Source organism: Macaca fascicularis, chromosome 1, assembly GCF_037993035.2.
Source record: "Macaca fascicularis isolate 582-1 chromosome 1, T2T-MFA8v1.1".
In the NCBI taxonomy this organism is placed as follows: domain Eukaryota; kingdom Metazoa; phylum Chordata; class Mammalia; order Primates; family Cercopithecidae; genus Macaca; species Macaca fascicularis.
The window spans coordinates 59,373,366-59,391,260 of NC_088375.1; the positions used below are offsets into that span (position 1 = coordinate 59,373,366).

The 17,895-nt window shown below is 52.4% G+C and overlaps 1 protein-coding gene across 8 annotated transcripts in view; it reads left to right on the forward strand.

The window, feature by feature from the left end:
- Positions 1-17,895, forward strand: part of NAV1 (neuron navigator 1) — a 280,412-nt gene that overhangs the window by 94,439 nt on the left and 168,078 nt on the right. For 4 of the 8 annotated variants that reach the window (XM_015447945.4, XM_015447949.4, XM_065531951.2 and 1 more), the window contains exon 4: positions 15,102-15,893. The exons of the other annotated variants lie outside the window; for them this stretch is intronic. In XM_015447945.4, the coding sequence (XP_015303431.1) occupies positions 15,102-15,893 (792 nt within the window). The remainder of the gene's footprint in view (positions 1-15,101; positions 15,894-17,895) is intronic. 8 annotated transcript variants of the gene reach the window in all.

The following is a 17,895-nucleotide window of genomic DNA, read 5'->3' on the forward strand; positions in this document are numbered from 1 at the left end:
AATACCTTATACAATCCTTTGAAGGTGTTATTATTACTCTGTGTTATGAATAGGAAAGTCAGGCTCAGAGAGGTTATATAAAACCTGTCTGAGGACATCCAGCTAGGAGGCTGTGCCAGGATTCCATCCCAGGCTTGTCAAAAGGCCACACTCTTCTCTTACTCCCTGCCTTCCCATCTGCCGCCCACCAATGTTTGTACATGTGCCCTGTACTCACTCAGTCACACACCGTCCAAGTTCAACTCAGTCTCCCTTAGCCTCTGCCAAGCAATGAGGAAGGAAATGGGATCAGTAAGCCACAGTCCCTGCTCACATCTCCCTCAATCTGAGCAGGTCCCAAGCTGCCACTGGCATCCCTGTCACTCCAAACCTATGTCATTTCATGCTGAGTTCACACCGCTGTGTTCTTTGCCCTCTGGGGACCTCCAGGCCAAGATGAGCCTTATGTCCCAGCCATCCGTGGAGAGAAGACATGCAGACAATTGACTAGAAAGTAGAACAAGTTCAGGAGTTCAGGGGCAGATGATATTAGCCGTGTTCTCAGAGTTTCAGCAGGTTGGTGCTGTTGTGGGGCAGAAGTGGCTCGGGAGTGCGAGGGTCTCTGGAGACCCTGTTGGATAAACAAAGCAGCAATCTAGGACCTGGTAGGCTTCCAAGAACTGGGACGGGAGGTCATAACAGCTCTAGTAGCAGCAGCCGACACTTACCGGGGCTTACTGTGAAGCAGGCATTGTCATAAGCACCTTTAATCCTTCTAACAACTGCATGAGGTTTGGAATCTAACTCCCTACTTGCCTTGCATCACAGCTTCCTCACTTGTTAGCTGTGCAGCCTTGGGGAACTTATTTAGTCACTCTGTGCCCCCGTGTCCTTGATTGTAATCAAGGATGATAACAGTGCTTTCCTCATAGGGTTTTTTGAGGATTAAATGCATGGATATTGGTAAAGCGCTTAGGAGAATGGCTGGTACATAAGAACTGCTCAATATGTGTTTGGTGTTATTTGTTATTGAGGCAAATGATATTATTACCACACTCACTTTGCAGATGAGGAAACTGGGATAGACAGGTTAAGTGGCTTGCCCAAGGTGGTCTAGCCAGGATTTGAACCCATGCAGCTGGTCTTCAGAGGTCATGCTCTTAACCATACGTTCCATGACCTCACTGGAGGGGAAGATGACTCAAGTCTCGGAGTTCTCCCAGGGAGGCCAGGAGAGGCAGTGGGATCACCAGCCTGGCTCTGGGAGGGGCCATGAAGGAAGAGGCCAGAGAAGTGAGGTCATCCAAGGTACCTGCTGGAGGGGTTTGAAATAGAAACTGCAGGGGTCTGGATGCTATATCTTTAGAGGAGTATAGAAACTGCAGGGGTCTGGATGCTATATCTTTAGAGGAGTACGGGGTGGGGGAGGAGATGGACTTTTCTTTTTTTTTTTTTTGAGACGGAGTCTTTGCTCTGTCACCCAGGCTGGGGTGCAGTGGCGCGAACTCGGCTCACTACAAGCTCCGCCTCCTGGGTTTACGCCATTCTCCAACCTCAGCCTCCCGAGTAGCTGGGACTACAGGCGCCCGCCACCTCGCCCGGCTAGTTTTTTTTGTACTTTTAGTAGAGACGGGGTTTCACCGTGTTAGCCAGGATGGTCTCGATCTCCTGACCTTGTGATCCGCCCATCTCGGCCTCCCAAAGTGCTGGGATTACAGGCGTGAGCCACCGCGCCCGGCCCGAGATGGACTTTTCAAGATAATATTTGGCTGGGAAGGGGATTTATCCCAAGGCAGTGGATTTAACCCAATGTTAGCCTTTTCAGTGGAGTGGCAAGAATAGCAGAAGCTGGTCAGCTTGGATCCTCTTTTCCCCAGGGCTACCTTGGACTCAGGCCCTCCCACTCTAAAAGGTGTGTGAGTGATTCTACGTGGTTTTTGCAACTATGAGTGCTCCACATACAGTACAAATCCCTTGCTCTCCAGATCCTGATTGTGGTTCCAGAAATCAAGAAATCTTGGCAAGACCCAGCATCTCTGTTTCTTGCTGCACCAAGAAAACCAGGACCTCTGCATTGCCCAACTCCAGAGGAAATTCATATCCATTCGCTATTTTTTTTTTTTTGAGACGGAGTCTCGCTCTATCGCCCAAGCTGGAGTGCAGTGGCACAATTTCAGCTCACTGCAAGCTCCGCCTCCTGGGTTGATGCCATTCTCCTACCTAACCCTCCTGAGTAGCTGGGACTACAGGCTCCCCGCCACCATGCCCGGATAATTTTTTTTAATTTTTATTTTTAGTAGAGACGGGGTTTCACCGTGTTAGCCAGGATGGTCTCGATCTCCTGACCTCATGATCCGCCCGCCTCGGCCTCCCAAAGTGCTGGGATTACAGGTGTGAGCCACCGCGCCCGGCCCATTTGCCAATTTCTTATAAAGCACTTACTATGTTCCAGGTGCTATTCTAGAAGCTTGGAATACATTTGTGGACAAAATAGGCAAAGACTTCTGCACTTGTGGGCCCTTTATGATGTAGCCTAGAGCTGTGCATTGTACAACCTGTGCAGCTGTACATGATCTACACGGTGGCCCTGGAGAAGCCCCAGCTCTGGAATATGTCTCCCACCCTAAAGAGCAGGAGCAGAGCTTTGGCCTCATGACACTCCTGGGACGACAAGCAACAGCAGTCTGTGGGCCACCCCCCTTCGCCCTGAGTGCTTGAATAGATGAGGAAGGTGATAAACTTTCCCCTGTGGTTTTCCTAGAGAATTACCCCCTATAGCCAATACCTGTCTGTCCTGGACTTGGCAGCCTCTTAGCAGATTTTTAGAGATTCAACTCTCCAACCTGCAGTGATCTGCTTCAGCTCCTCCTAGAAAATCCCAACCACTTGTTTAGTTCTCCATGTGTCTACGAGCCATGGAAAGGTTCTGGGAAAAAGGACACTTAAGGAGAGGTGGCCGGGTTGACAGGAATCTCTCCAGATCAGACTGCTCCATACAATTCAGAGGTTGTTATCCAGGGAGCTGTGGAGCAGTTACAAATTTCAGCTATGGGAGGCGGAACTAATTGCTAAACTTCCACCGCTGCTGCTCCCTACTTCTCTGGCCAATCCAGGTAAGCCTCACCTCAAGCGCAGCTCTGAAGATCTGGCCCCTCAGGTCTTTGCCCCATGCCTGGGCAGATTGGCCAGCCCTCCTTATAACTCTGAACTGTGGTCTCCCTGGGAAGGCCCAGGGCAGACAGAGAGCCTGCAGAGGGGGCTTTATCTCAAGAAGTGCTGGCTCCACGCCAGTCTCGGCCAAGGCTGAAGTCTCCCTGCAGCACCACTGAATGGGCAGAAACTGGAACACACCATCCCATGCCCCCCAAACCCCTTTGTAAGAGGATTAGGGTCCCCTGGTGAGAGACTTCCCTCCCCACTATAAGACTGCGGGCAGGCTTACACAGAAGGAGCTCCAGGGAGAGGCAGTTGAAGAGAGTGAGGTGACACAGACACAATAGCCAGAGAGATTAAATGCTGAGAATTACCCCAGCCACAATGTTCATCCTTGAAAAGGGCGGAAGGAATAAAAAACCTGCCTTCCTGGGTGGTGGGAGTCCCAGGCTTCAGAGGGAGCAGAAGATAATTAAAGGTCAGAACTTATGAAGGGTCAGCAAGTGTGGGGCCATCCACGCCAGACCAGATGAGCCCAGGGAGGAGGGGAGAGCAGAGAAATGCTCAGTTGTCCCTTCTCTCAAGAAAATCCTTCCAGGAGAAGGAAATGAGAGTGTCCTGAGGTATGAATGACTGAGGTCAGATAAATAAGAGAACTTCCTGGCAGGAGGAGAGCTCAGCCCCAGTGGAAGTGGAAGGAGAGCAGCCTGAGGTTCGTATAAACACCGGCACAGTCCGGGGGCAAGAGCTGACCTCATGAGCTCACCGCATCCTTCCTGCTGAAGAATCTGAGGTTGCATGCAGGCAGGAGGGAGCACAGAGGTGGCAAGCCCCTCGTGATGACATCAGGCCCTGTGAAAGGCAACGTTCTCATCATGGCATTGGAACTCCCACCCATCACACCAACGAATACTCTTAACATTTGCAGAGCAATTTTCATATTCCAAGTAATTGCCAGTGATTATTCTATTAAAATTCATTGAAATATGAGTCCATGGCATTCCTCTGTTAGGTTTAATGCCTTATTCAAAAACCTAACAAAACTCTAATAAAGCACAGAGGTGCCAGCACAGAAAACGAGCGCAGCCACAAAATGGGAATATCTTTCTCTCTAGGGTAGTAAGAAGGCCAGGTTTCTTTAAACCATCTGTCCCAGCTGGTTCACACTCAGATGGGTAAAAGCTTCTCATTACTTTTGCAGTTGTCTTTACTTTTTTAGAGTCAAGAACCTCTTTAAGAATTTAGCTGATATTACAATATATCCCCCCAGATAAATGGACATATTCACAGTATTTGGCTTATGTTTGATGGCTGGTACTGTGAACCCCCGGAATCCAGTCTGTGAACATAGATTAAGAAATTCTGTTCTAGGGTAGTGATGTCATCACTGTTGACAAAGTCACCACAGGTTTGGGCCTTGTGCTTTTCCTCATCAGATTTTTGGGTTTGTGTGGCCAACAGTGAATTAAGAGGATTTACTGCAGAATAAGATTATCTCCAAGGTCCCTCTTAGTGTTATGATTTAATGACCTTAAAACATCCAATTCTTCATGGACAGGTCAAGTTCAACTCTAGATTTGCCCATCCCAAAGGACACATGCTGATACGAGGAGTTTGCTCGTCCCCATCCAACATATGGGCACAGCCACAGGCACACACCCTATCCTCTCCTTCCTTTGCCTGCCTGGAGTTCTCCCTCCCAGGCCTGCAGTTGCCATGACAACGGATCTGGGTGGGTCATGGTCTAAGGGCGATGTACCTGGGTGGTGCAGAGCTCTGCTGGGGCCCAGTGTGCAATACCCACCCCAGTGGTGTGTATGGGACAGTTGCCATGGCAACATACAGGAAAAGCACATATGGGAAACATCTGGACTTCTTATCCTGGGCTCTTTATTAGCCTGAAGAGCACAGGGATCTGATTTTAAATGAGTACAGTTTCAGACAGAATACCCTAGATTAGGTGTTCTTTTGCCCTTCCCTACTAGAAGCCCCTGAGCAGAGGGAGCAGAGATTCTCTAGCTCCTACCCCCACCCAATTTCTTAGATGACCAACTGTATATATTCTCTTAAGGTCACATAGCAAATCAAGAAGACAACCCAGAACCCCCAAGACTTGAGATTAGGGAAGTCCTCAGAAGATCCTGACCTGTTGGGACTGTCAGGTCCATTGAAAGTGACCAAGACCCCAGGACATAGGTCATGGGGTTGAGCTATGAAGCAACTGGTGTTGCTACAGACCACTGGCTCTGTCCGAAAGATTCTCCTCTGCCACATTCTCACTCCCAGGATTCTGTGGGGCAGTCTTAATGTGACTGCAGTCCTAGACCCATGCAGACTTCAGGTGCAACAGGTGTCTGGGTTACAGGAGCTCCTCAGCAGGACAGGCAGGAGAGTCAGGGCCCTCCTTCCCATTCTTCACTCCCCCGTCTAATGCCCAGTCCCCCTTTCTCTGCCAGGATCCAAGACTTTCCTGCTGTTGGGTTCTATATGTCTTGGAATCACATGCAGTTATTATATTAAGCAAGTCTCTAGAAATAGCTGCATGGTAATAGCATGAAGTTATGGGAAGATGTGGAACACACACAGACCTTTATTCAATTTCTGATTTCACCAGCAGCCTGCTGTGTGGTCTTGGGCAAGTGTATTTCTCTGTAAAATGAAGATAATGATAGCCCCTGCTTCAAAGGCTTTTATGAAATGATGAACATTACATGTCTAAGAAGGTCCCTGGCAATAGGAGGTGCTTAGTAACTGTAAGATCTCCTGTCCTTCAGTTCAGCAAGCATCAGTGAGCCCTTACTAACTAACTAACCTATGTAGGGCACTTACAATTCCGCTGGCAGGAGAGGATATCTCCCTAGGATATAAGTAGGCAGAATGTGGGTACACGGCCCCTGACTATAATCAGTGGGTAGGAAAGGCAGAGCAGTGTGCGATGGGGTAGTCTGAGAAGGCCTCCTGGAGGAGGTGGCTCTGAAGCTGGGCCTTGAAGGGAGAATTGGATTTGAATTCATATAACAGAAGGCATTCAGGAAAAGGGCAGAGCAAAGCAAAGGTGCAGGGGTGGGGTCAGACCTGGACCAGGGGCATTTAGAGGAAAGCATTAGAGGGCAAGTTTACCAGCAGGTGAAGCCAGAGTGGGGAAGGGCTTGAGTACTGCGTGTTGGCCAGCACTGGCCTCTAAGGCAGCCAGATAGCAGAGGCCGGGAGACTGTCCTTCCCTGGGAGGCCATTTAGGTCATCAGGTCAGAGATATGTTTCTCTGCAGGAGATCATGGAGTTCTGGCTTTAAAAGAAGGGAGGTCTCAATGCTTGGAGATCTGGACCCCACTCCCCAAGGACAGGAAGGAGAAACCCCATGCCTTATTGTGCACTGCCAGGGCTCCTCTGCTGAGAAACCAGTCACGAGAAATACAAGTCCCGTGTTCTAGCCTGGGGGCCGGAACACTTGGGAGAAACAACAGCCCAGCCCTGAGTCAGACCTCCCTAGCCCCTGACTTTCTAGCTGAGAAACCCTTGACTGAAGGAGGGACCAGTTTTTTGGATTCCAGCTCCTAACCTCCCCTCCCAGGTCTGAAACAGGCCCTCTCAGGAGCCTTCAACCAGTTTCCACTCTCTCCAGGGCTACATAGCCCCAAGCCCTGCCTCTGAAAGGAGGGCCTGTGCCCCATCCCCTTCCCAGCCTGGGGAGTCCCAGCCTCCAGCTGGGGACATGGGCTTCAGGCTCTGGTCTTGTTTACTTGTGTGACTAGAGGTGACTTGTTTTCCTTCTAAGGGACCTCATTTCTGCCCTGGTCCTTTCACACGACAGGCAGGCTCATCCCTGCTCTACCCATGCCCTGTTGGCATAGGAATTTGTGTCCAGGCAGCTGTGAGCTCCAAGGAATGTGAGTTGTAGCTTAGAATTTCTCGGCATTTCCACCCTTCTGGAAGCTCCCCCGAGCCAGTTGAGCCAGAGGGCAGACTGAGGCCCATGACCTCTGGCTCCACTCCCAGCCTCTAGATTTCTCTGCCTCGTTTTCCCCAATAGACAGGAAGACAATAAATCTCTCTCTGGAGCCCACACACCTAATCTGTAGCCCAGAGGAAAAATCCCCAACCACACTGAGCTCAGGGAGTCTTCTGGGGCCAGAGACGGTGAGCCGGGGACCTGCAGTGTCCACAGAAATGTCTCAACTACCAATGCTCTGGCGAAGCAAAGGCAGTGGCTGGGCTAATGGACCAATCTAGGAAGGCTTCCTGGATGAGGCCCTGGAGGTGTGAGCCACCCAGAGCAGCCATATTGGACCACTGTATCTAGTGTCTCCTTTTTTTTCAGCAAGGGGGAGAGGGGGATGGGGCTGAAGTCCCAGCTGGGATTACTGCCTGGGCTGTGAGGATACGTTGCCCACTTTTCCCCCTGCCTCGCAGAGGTGTGGTGAAACTCTCCCCATGCCTCTGGGCAAAGCAGAGATTTAGGGGCAGAAGAGGGTCTCATCCCTGAATGCCCCAAGGTCATTCCTCTGAAGAACTGGAGCTTCCTTCAAAGGAGCAAGGCAAGGGTCCACTGGCCTCACTCTGGCCCAGGGCTTCAGGGAAGGGAGAAAAGATGCTGCTGGGCCACCATCCCAGAAGCTTGGCTTCCATTCCACACACCAGCTGCACTGTGTCTTGCCACGGGGTATTAAGAGGTCACTGCTGTTTACAGTTCCCTACACATCTGTTCTGAGTCACGCATTCATTCATTGAATCAATCGCCATTCACCGAATATTTTTGAGAGCCCACTGTGTGCACAGAGCTGGGATGGGTTTTGAGAAAAAATTCAACTGGAGATGGATCCTTGGAAAACACCAATGGGTGAATGATGAATGACAGCCCTGAACATTAGGAAACGATTAAAGTGGCTGCAGTGAACTGCGTGGGGAGAGTCAGGGAAGGCAGCTTAGAGGAGGTGGATTTGGCCTCAAGAGGGGCCAGGGAGAAGAGAGGACTCTGATTCTACCTCCAAAACCAGATCCTCCTGAAGCCTTCCCATCTTGATGGCAACTCCAATCTTAGAGCTGTCCAGGCCTAAATCCTTGGGGGGACATGCTTGGTTCCTTTCTTTCCCATACACCTACATTTGGCCAATAGCAAATTCTAACAGCTTCAAAATATATCCAGAGCCTGACCACTTCTCACTGCCACCACAGTCACCAATCATTTCCAAGCCACCATCATCTCTCACTTGGGTGACTGCAACTGCTTCTGCCCTTGAGCCCAGCAATTTGCTCCCCACACAGCAGCCAAAGTGGCCTTTTCAAGAGGGAAGCCAGGTCACGTCACTCTCTGCTCCCATCCTGCCAAGGCTCCCATCTCACTGGGAATAAAAGGCCAAGCCCTTGTAATGACCTAAAAGGCCCTCTCTGCACAGGCCTCACATTACCTCTCTGACCACATCCCCTGCCACTGTCCTCTCCCCTCCTTTCTTTCCAGCCATGCTGATCTCCTTGCTTTCCTTTGAAAACAGCAGACACGGCCAGATGCGGTGGCTCACACCTGTAATCTCAATACTATGGGAGGCCGAGGCCAGAGGATCAGTTGAGCCCAGGAGTTTGAGAGCAGCCTGGGCAACATACTGAGACCCTGCCTCTACAAAAAAAAAAAAAAAAAAAAAAAAAAAAAATTAGCCAGATTAGCCAGGCATGGTGGTGCACACCTATAGCCCAGGAGGTCAAGGCTGCAGTGAGCTGTAATTGCACCACTGCACTCCAGCCTGGGTGACAAGGTGAGAGTGAGACTCTGTCTCAAAAAAGAAAAAGAAAAAAGAAAAGAAATGAAAAGAAAACCAGGCACACTCACCCTCAGGGCCTTTGATCCTGGTGGGCTGTTCCCTCTGCCTGGAAATCTTTTCTCCCAGATATCCATTGGCTCCCAAATTGCTCCCCCTTTTCCTTGAGATCTTTACTCAAATGTTCACCTTCTCAGTGCAGGCTTTTTTGGGCCACCATATGGAACATTCACCCCTGCTCCTGGATAATTCATATTCCCCTTCCTGCTTTTTTCTTCTTAGCACTTTTTAGTAACTAACATCTCTCTCTAATTTATTGTCTTTCTTATCCATTAGAATATAAATTCACGAGGACAGGAATTTTGGTCTGTTTGTTCTCTGTGGTATCCTCCAGCACCTGTCGTAGCTGGCACTGAGCACAGCACGAGTAGTCAGGAGCTGGTCATCCAGATGCAGACAAGACCGCGCTTAGCCGTCAGCTATTTCGGCAGCCCTAGCCTGGCTTGGGTGGTTGCAACTGCTTCTGCCCTTGAGCCCAGTAATTTGCTCCTCACACAGCAGCCAAAGTGACCTTTTCAAGAGGGAAGCCAGGTCATGTCACTCTCTGCTCCCGGCCTACCGAGGCTCCCATCTCACTGGGAGTAAAGTTTTGGGTTACTCAAGAAGTCCCACGTTTTGGGTGCTCAAAAAGTCCCTGCTGATTAGCTGGAATGACATGAGGGAATGACATGGTGGAGAAAAGGACAAAAAGAAATGGGGAGCAATGGCTAGAGGGCTTTCCACAAAGGCAGGGGTGTTGGCATCTGCTAGGGAGGTGATGAGGAGACCTCATGGTAGGCGTCTAAGCAGAGAAAACGTATGGAAAATGCTTGTCACTCAGTTGGGCAGTGACAGCTCTATGCTGGTCCAGAGTGAGTGGGCTAGGCTTGAAGAGCCATGTGGCTGGGTTCCTAGCCCTTGCTCTCCAGACCCTGACTGTGGTCCGAGAAATCAAGAAAAAATTCCCCTGCTCTGCCCATAATCCTGGAGGAAGCCAAGTATGGGCTCATGTGCCCCCTTCTCCCTCCCTCAGATCTCCCCTTCTCCCAAGATCACCTTTCTCTCTTCCTTCCTTCTTTCCTTCCTTCCTTCCTTTCTTTTTCTTTCTTTCTTCCCTTCCTTCCCTCCCCCTCTCTCTCTTTCTTTCTTCCCTTCTTTCTTTCCTTCCTTCCTTTCTTTCTTTCTGCCCTTCCTTCCCTTCCTTCCTTCCTCCCTCCCTCCCTGCTCTTTTTCTTTCTTTCCTTCCTTCCTTCCTTCCTTTCTTTCTTTTTTTCTTTCTTTCTCTCTTTCTTTCTTTCTCTCTCTCTCTCTCTCTCTCCCTCCCTCCCTTCCCTTCCCTTCCCTCTTTCTCTTTTTTCTTTTTTCTTTTTTTTTGAGACAGGGTCTCACTCTGTGGCACAGTAGTGCAATCTCAGCTCACCACAACCTCCGCCTCCCAGGCTCAAGCGATTCTCCTCCCAAGTAGCTGGAATTACAGGTGCGTGCCACTATTGCCCAGCTAATTTTTGTATTTTTAATAGGAACAGGGTTTCACCATGTTGGCCAGGCTAGTCTTGAACTCCTGACCTCAAATGATCCACCCGCCTCAGCCTTCCAAAGTGCTGGGATTACAGGCATGAGCCACCACAGCAGGCCCCAAGGTCACCTTTCAAGGTCAATGAGCTAGGGACAGCCTGGCCACCTTCCCACCCTCTCCTGTCTCTGGCTCTCCCTGATCCCCAGTTCTCCTAACACAGTCCCAACTGACAGATTCCCCAGACCCCCCACAGACACCCGGGTTACATCCGTTTCTAATCACAGGGGTGTGAGAATGTGAAATCACACAGCATGCGTCTCTTTGGCTGTATGCCTACATCTTCATTCCTCAAATTGCTTTAAGTTATCTGTCAACAGATGTGGTCAAATCACTCATCCTATCGCCATTCCAGAAACTACCAATGCCTTTGGAAAGAGAGGAGTGGGGTGATGAGCTGGTCTTTGGGGCACTGGGGATTGGGGACTTTAATGATTCCAAACCAGCCTCTTTCTCCACCTCCTCTTTAGAAACTTGGTTACTGACATCACCAGCACCCACTGCCTGCCCAGCCAGGCCTCTCCCTCATCACATAGCCTCTTCATTGATCATTGATGGTAGGATCTCTCTTCAGAGGACAATTTGAAGCCTGTCATTCTACAGAAGGGGTAAATGACTGAGTGGTAGGGGCTCAGGGCTGGGTTTGGAGATAATGTGACAGGGCAATGTCTTCTCTTTTTAGGAATCACTCGAGGAAACATTCTGCACATATTGGTTTTATCGACTGATGCTGGAATGGCTGTTGCCACGGCAGCAGAGCGCTCCCACTGCAGTAGAGGATAGTGGGAAACTCAAGGGATGTGAAAAGAATCAAAAAAGAGCCAGATAGAGGGAGAAGTCACATTAGGGAGTGTCAGAAACTTCCTGGATGCCAAGATGGCCATTTAAAGGGACCACCACCTGGCCACAGCAAGACCCTTTAAAGAATGACCGTGCACAGAGACTGGCACTCAAGGGGATTGGCACTGAATTAATCCGTAAGATATGCATAGAAGGCATCTTCCATTTTATAAACTGTCAGGTGACATTTCATGCAGGACAGTGTGAAGCACTAGGTTTAGATGGTAGGGAGGAGGCTTCTCTTATTGACAACACTTTTTTCTCTTCTCAAAAGAGGCAGAATTTCAGGAGCTGTTTCTTGAAGGAAGTGAAAGGACTTGGGATTTGGGGAATAGGATATCCCATGAGAGCATGAGACAAGGTACAGAGTAACAAAGAGGAATAAAGACGGGGGAAGGGACCAGGCCAAAACACCAAATCAAATGAGAGAGCAAGATAACCAGGAAGGAAGGAAGGAAGGAAGGAAGGAAGGAAGGAAGGAAGGAAGGAAGGAAGGAAGGAAGGAAGGAAGGAAGGAAGGAAGGAGGGAGGGAGGGAGGGAGGGAGGGAGGGAGGGAGGGGGGAGGGAGGAGGGGGGGAAGGGGGGAAGGGGGGAAGGGGGGAAGGGAGGAAGGGAGATTCGGCCCTGGGGAGGAGGCATAAGGTGACAAGGAAATGCAAGTGGACAGAGCAACAAGTGAAATAGTGTTTCGTACCAATTCTAAAGAATTTGAGAGGCACTAACCTACAGACATGGGTGTCAGAGATGAGGGACCAAATTAAACCAGGGGAGAGGGCACCAGGTTTTGCTCACAGCACAATACACTGGGTGGAATGTGTAACTCTGAAAATATACACAGTAAAAATAAGCTTTCTCAGCCAAGATGGTAGCCAGTGAATTTCCTTTTGTCTGCTAAGGAGAAGATGAATTTACATGCAGAAAGAGGATATAGAGACAACAAGTAAGAACAACTGTAATCTTGCAAGTCAGAGAATAGGTGGTGTCAGATTCTCAAATTGCGATTTTTAGGAAAGGTGTGGTTCTCCTGTGATTGAGTTAGGGGCATCTTGTGTAAATTAGAGAATGACCAGTGAGTAAGGATGAGGACTGTAGAAGTGATGGCTTGTAACTGCGTTACAAATACCCTGAAGGATGGGGTAGGAAGGATATGGTCATGCTTACTCAAAGATTTGGCACCAAAGGTGGGGCCTGATCCCTTGCTTGAGCTGGGACCTCATGTTTGGACATCAGCATGGGTACTTCGTGTGTGCCCAGAAAAGAAAGTCCCATGATTGGCCTCATCCTTTGGGCACTCTCTGTGCCTTGGCCAAGTTCTGGCATGATACCACTCATGTCCCTTTAACCAGCTCTTCACTGCTTGTCATTTCCTATCTGGAACCACGAACCCTGGTTCCACCCCTAAGTTTTCTAATGCTAGACATAAGCCTCTGAAGCCAGTCTGCATTGTGCATTGCAGATGGTACAGAATCCTCTTGTAAACCTTTGTACTAACTCCTGTCCTCTACTCCTCTTGTTATTCTTGTAATTGGAATATATACATCTATGTCTGTCTACCTGAGATGAATGTGTTGATGTGTGTGACATTGCTTTTTTCACAGGGACAGGATTATTATTTTCCCAAGTCTTGTATTGTCTACCTTGTGTTCCCTGCCAGACAGGAAATACAAGAGTTCAGAGTTCCTCGAGGACAGAATTGCCATCTTTTTTTCTGTGTCTCCAAGACAGCCAAGAGTCCATGCTTCTTACCAAACACTTCTCTGCTTGAGAACTCTATATTCTCAGTGCCACTTATCCTTTCTGCTATGATCTCTGTCATGGCAGATTTTATGGCATCTCAATCTGGTATTCCTGGGATACCACCAGAACCCTACAGTGCTCAGGCCTCCAAATCCATTTAACCAACAGAGTTGCAACACCTGCTCCATGCAAGGTGCTGAGTGACACAGTTCTACACCCGGAGAGATCCTGCGCTGGTGGGGGAGACAGACAGAGACACAAATACATTTCACACCAAGCAGGAGGTGATGATTAGTGTTAGGAGAGTGCGTAAACCATGCGACTCACACACAGAGTTCTTCAGATTCTAGGAGAAAGGGAGGAAAGGAGCCAGAGAGATGGAGGTTGGGTTTGGGGTGGGGAGATAATCTGATGGTTACCAGATTTTGGCAAAAAGTTCTTAGGGCTTTATAATCCCTAGAGTTTGGCTCCATCTGGGGCCTACTCCTCCTGGAGCAAGCTTTGCTTTTAGAGAATTCCCCTCCACTTTCTCCTATCCTTCACCTCTCCTGAGAGCCTTTTGCTCAGGCAACCTGGCGGTGATTTGGGAGGCCATTCGAGGATAGGCAGTGTCCTGTCTACTGAGGTAGTCCTAGGTAAACTGCAGACTACTTCATCTGGCTCTTGCTCCCCCTCCACCCCATCCCTGTCCCCCAGGGCCAGTTAGGAGGAAAGGAAGAAGGACTTGGGAAACATCTTTTAAAGGCACTCCACTGCTCTGCTTAACTCTGGCAGGCAAGGGACCCAGTGCAAAGCCTCTTCATGATTCCCTAGGTTTGACACAGGCCTTTACAGTTCCAAAGCCCTTCTACCTGTGAAGCTGGTATTATAACCACTGTAAAAGAAAACAGAACCAGAGGGGTTCAATGACTTTGACAAGGTCATGTGGTTAATTGGGACAGAAACCCAGTCTCCTGATCTCAAGAATTACTCCTTCCCCTGCAAAGCCCTCAGCCCTCTCCCCAGTCAACCCTAGGCCCCTTCTTTCCAAGCCACCCGTGTCCTACCCCGGTCCCCTACCTCCTGGGCTCAGGAGGGCAATCTTGAGCCTCAGAGACTGAAGTAGGGCGGGACTGGGAGTTTCCTGGGGGGAAACCAAAGAAGGCTTGGGGTTGGGGGAGGGGAACGAGCACCCTGGATATCATTCCTCCATCCCTCTCCCGATCTCTCTCCCAGGCCCACGGGTCCACTCTCTCTCCCGCATTCTGAGCCGCCCTCTCTCTGTCTCTTTTACGGGCACCTCCACACCTCCTCAACAGACCTTTATCCCGGACACGGCAGGGGGTCACCCGTGCCCTCCGAGAATCCAAGAACCCGCCCCGCCTCTAGGCGGAAAGCTGGGAGAAAAACTGGCCCGATCCTTTATCTCCCCCCTACCCCCCACTCATCCGCCCCTGGAGCTCCGCTCGCAGATACCTCCCCCTCCCGAGCCAGAAATAGACACACTCTCTCTCCCCCACCTCCCTCCCCTTGCGCACACTCGCTCCCCTCCTCCTGTTTGCTCCCCGCCTTCCCCTTCCCTCCTTCCTCTGCTAGGAGCTGCAGCCTGCAGCCTCGACTCGGGCTGGCTGGCTGAGTGCGGCCGGGGCGCTGCCGGGCAGTGCGGTGTCCACAGGACTGACAGGAAGGCAGGCCGCGGGCTGGGATCCGGACACCAAAGCACCGCAGGGCGCCGGAGGAGCCGCGGGGCTTCCATCCTTCCTTTGACTGATATTTAAATTTTAATTTGTATTTTCCCCGCCGCCCCGCCCCTTTTCCTCCGACCCCGCCCTTTCGCTCCTCGGCTTCCCTGCTCTTTCCTTTTTCCTGGCTTCCTTCCTCGCGTTTCTTTCCCCTGCGCCCTCGGCTTGCCTCCCTCCCTCCTCCCTCGCTCCCTCCCCCTTCCTCTCCCCTTCTTCCTCGGTTTCTTCCGTCCTCTTTCTCCCCCTCCTCCTCCCCCGCCTCCTCCTCCTGCGCTCCCGCCCCCTGCCCCCTCCCCCCGTGCCTGCAGACGCGCGGATCGTCCATGCGCTCCTCGCGGGCAGAATGCTGGGCAGCAGCGTCAAGAGCGTGCAGCCCGAGGTGGAGCTGAGCAGCGGCGGCGGCGACGAGGGCGCGGACGAGCCGCGGGGCGCCGGCAAGAAGGCGGCGGCGGCGGACGGCAGAGGCATGCTGCCCAAGCGCGCCAAGGCGCCCGGCGGCGGCGGCGGCATGGCCAAGGCCAGCGCGGCTGAGCTGAAGGTCTTCAAGTCCGGCAGTGTGGACAGCCGTGTCCCCGGTGGGCCGCCAGCCTCCAACCTGCGCAAGCAGAAGTCGCTCACCAACCTCTCTTTTCTCACGGACTCCGAGAAAAAGCTGCAGCTTTATGAGCCCGAGTGGAGCGACGATATGGCCAAGGCCCCCAAAGGCTTAGGCAAGGTGGGGTCCAAGGGCCGTGAAGCTCCGCTGATGTCCAAGACGCTGTCCAAGTCGGAGCACTCGCTCTTCCAGGCCAAGGGCAGCCCGGCGGGCGGCGCCAAGACCCCCCTGGCTCCACTTGCGCCCAGCCTGGGAAAGCCGAGCCGGATCCCTCGAGGACCCTATGCGGAGGTCAAGCCGCTCAGCAAGGCGCCTGAGGCTGCCGTGAGCGAAGATGGCAAATCCGACGACGAGCTGCTCTCCAGCAAGGCCAAGGCGCAAAAGAGCTCTGGGCCCGTCCCCTCCGCCAAGGGCCAGGAGGAGCGCGCCTTCCTCAAGGTGGACCCCGAGCTGGTGGTGACAGTGCTGGGAGACCTGGAGCAGCTGCTCTTCAGCCAGATGCTGGGTAAGTCCTGCCGCCCCGCCCCGCCCCGCCCCTGGCTTTCTTCTAACCAGCTGCTGGGGAAGGTGTGGGGAAAGAGAAGCCCCCTCCCCTTGCGCCTTCTCGGAGGGCCCTCCTGTTCACGATCAGGCTGTGATGGGCATTGCGCCCAGATGTGCTGAGCTGGCCAACCTCCAGATGCGCATGGCTCAAGTGTACCTTCTTAAAGACATTACAGGCGGGACCCGGGCTTGACCCTGGCCTGCCTGAGGTGAACTGGACAATGGGTGGGGGGTGAGGGGGGGGGTCACCGGCTCTCAGAAATAGAGCCAGAATCCCAATATAGCAAAACCTGGGACTGGTGGAAACCTCCGTTGTGGTGTGGCCTGCGCTTGACGGGAGCATCCCGCATTGCAAGGGGAGCGTCCAGCGAGAGCCCGGATCTAGAGAACAGATGTGGGAGAGCAGATGTGAGGGCTGGTTGGCCCCGGAACACAGCTGAGGCTCCACTTCCTCTGTGGATCCCGAGTGGGAACGCGAGTCGGATTTCCCCGCGGTGTGAGGATTCTGGCCAAGAGAAGCGTCTAGGGCCGGGGGTGGGCGGGCTGCCAGCTGCGCGCATCTGGGCGCACGTCCTATACCTCAGCCCCAGCTCTGGCCCCAACCCCTACACCCGCAGGTCTTTTAGGGCGTGTGGAAAGCTCGGGGCTTTAGCGCCGAGACTCCTGTTTGACCGGGAAGCCTTTGCCCTGTGGCTAATGGAAGCCGAGCAGGCGGGAAGGGAGGAACAAAGCTTGCTCGAGTGGAGGAAGCACGCAGAGCTGCTCCATTGTTCTCCATGCCTGAAGAGTCTATGCAAAAACACCCGAAGCGGGCCCCAGAACTGCTGTTTCTCTCCCCGGAGAGTCCCTGCCCTCAGAGAAGGATAGATCTGGGATGTGCCGGACGCCAGGCGGCCATGCCTCGGGAACTGGCACGGGCCCTGTTGGGGCCACGGAACAAGGACGGCGAGGCCTGGAGCCCAGGCGAGATGCTTTGGCTGCGCGGACTTGTTGCGGTGGCTGGGATGTGGGTCCTCCGGCGCCGAGGGACCCGAGCTTCCTGGGTACCCGGCAGGCTGCCCGCCCGCTGGGGGCTGGGAAGGGGCGTGCCCATGCGCGTGTGAAGGGGCGGGGCCGAGTGACGGGCTGGGCGGGTGGGAAAGATCCAAGAGCTCGCCCGGCGGCCCTGGAGAATGCGAAGCTGGAGGAGACCGATTTGGCCTGCTGCAGTCTTCCCAGGGACCCTCGACTCCTGTGTGGGCTAAGATGAGAGTCCTCTAACAGGGGCAAGGATTTGGGCCTTTGGAGAACCGATCCTCACGCAGAAGGCCGCAAATGGGCTTTGCAGGGACAATCAGGAGACTAGACAAGGGCAAAAGAAGAGCAGCCTTTTCCCCTGGGAGCCCCTCCTGAAGGTGGGGATGGCTGGGTGGGTGCAGAAGCTGACCAGGCAGCCTCACTCTGCAAAGGGAGTGTGCCACCCGGTCCTCAGTGTGGGGCTGAGGCTGTCAAAGGCCCTACCCCAGGGAATGGAGCAAGAGAGACAATAAGGGAAAAATTTAATAAATTTTTGGCAGGCACCATGGCAGGCACCAAGGAGGGATATGGACAAAATGCAACTGGCCCATGTGGTAGAGAGCCCTGCTGAGGGACTGGAAGCAGGGTGAGAGAGGAAGGGACCGTGTGTGTGTCTGTGTGTGTGTGTGTGTGTGTGTGTGTGTGTGTGTGTGTCAGACTGAGAGAGGGACTTGGCCAGGGAGGGCAAGGGAGTGTCAGGGCACAGAATAGCAGAAGGCACAGAACCCTTTTCAAGGTCAAGGCTTTACTTGTTGGGCCTGACTTAGCTGGTCTGTGTCCTCCCCAGACCTGGAAGCCATCACACTGTCCCAGAAGCTGACTGCCCACAGAAGCCCTCTTAGTTGCTCCTCAAGAGGAACCAAACAGCCCTGAGATGGCTAGGGAGGTGGGAGGAGGGGCAAGAGTGG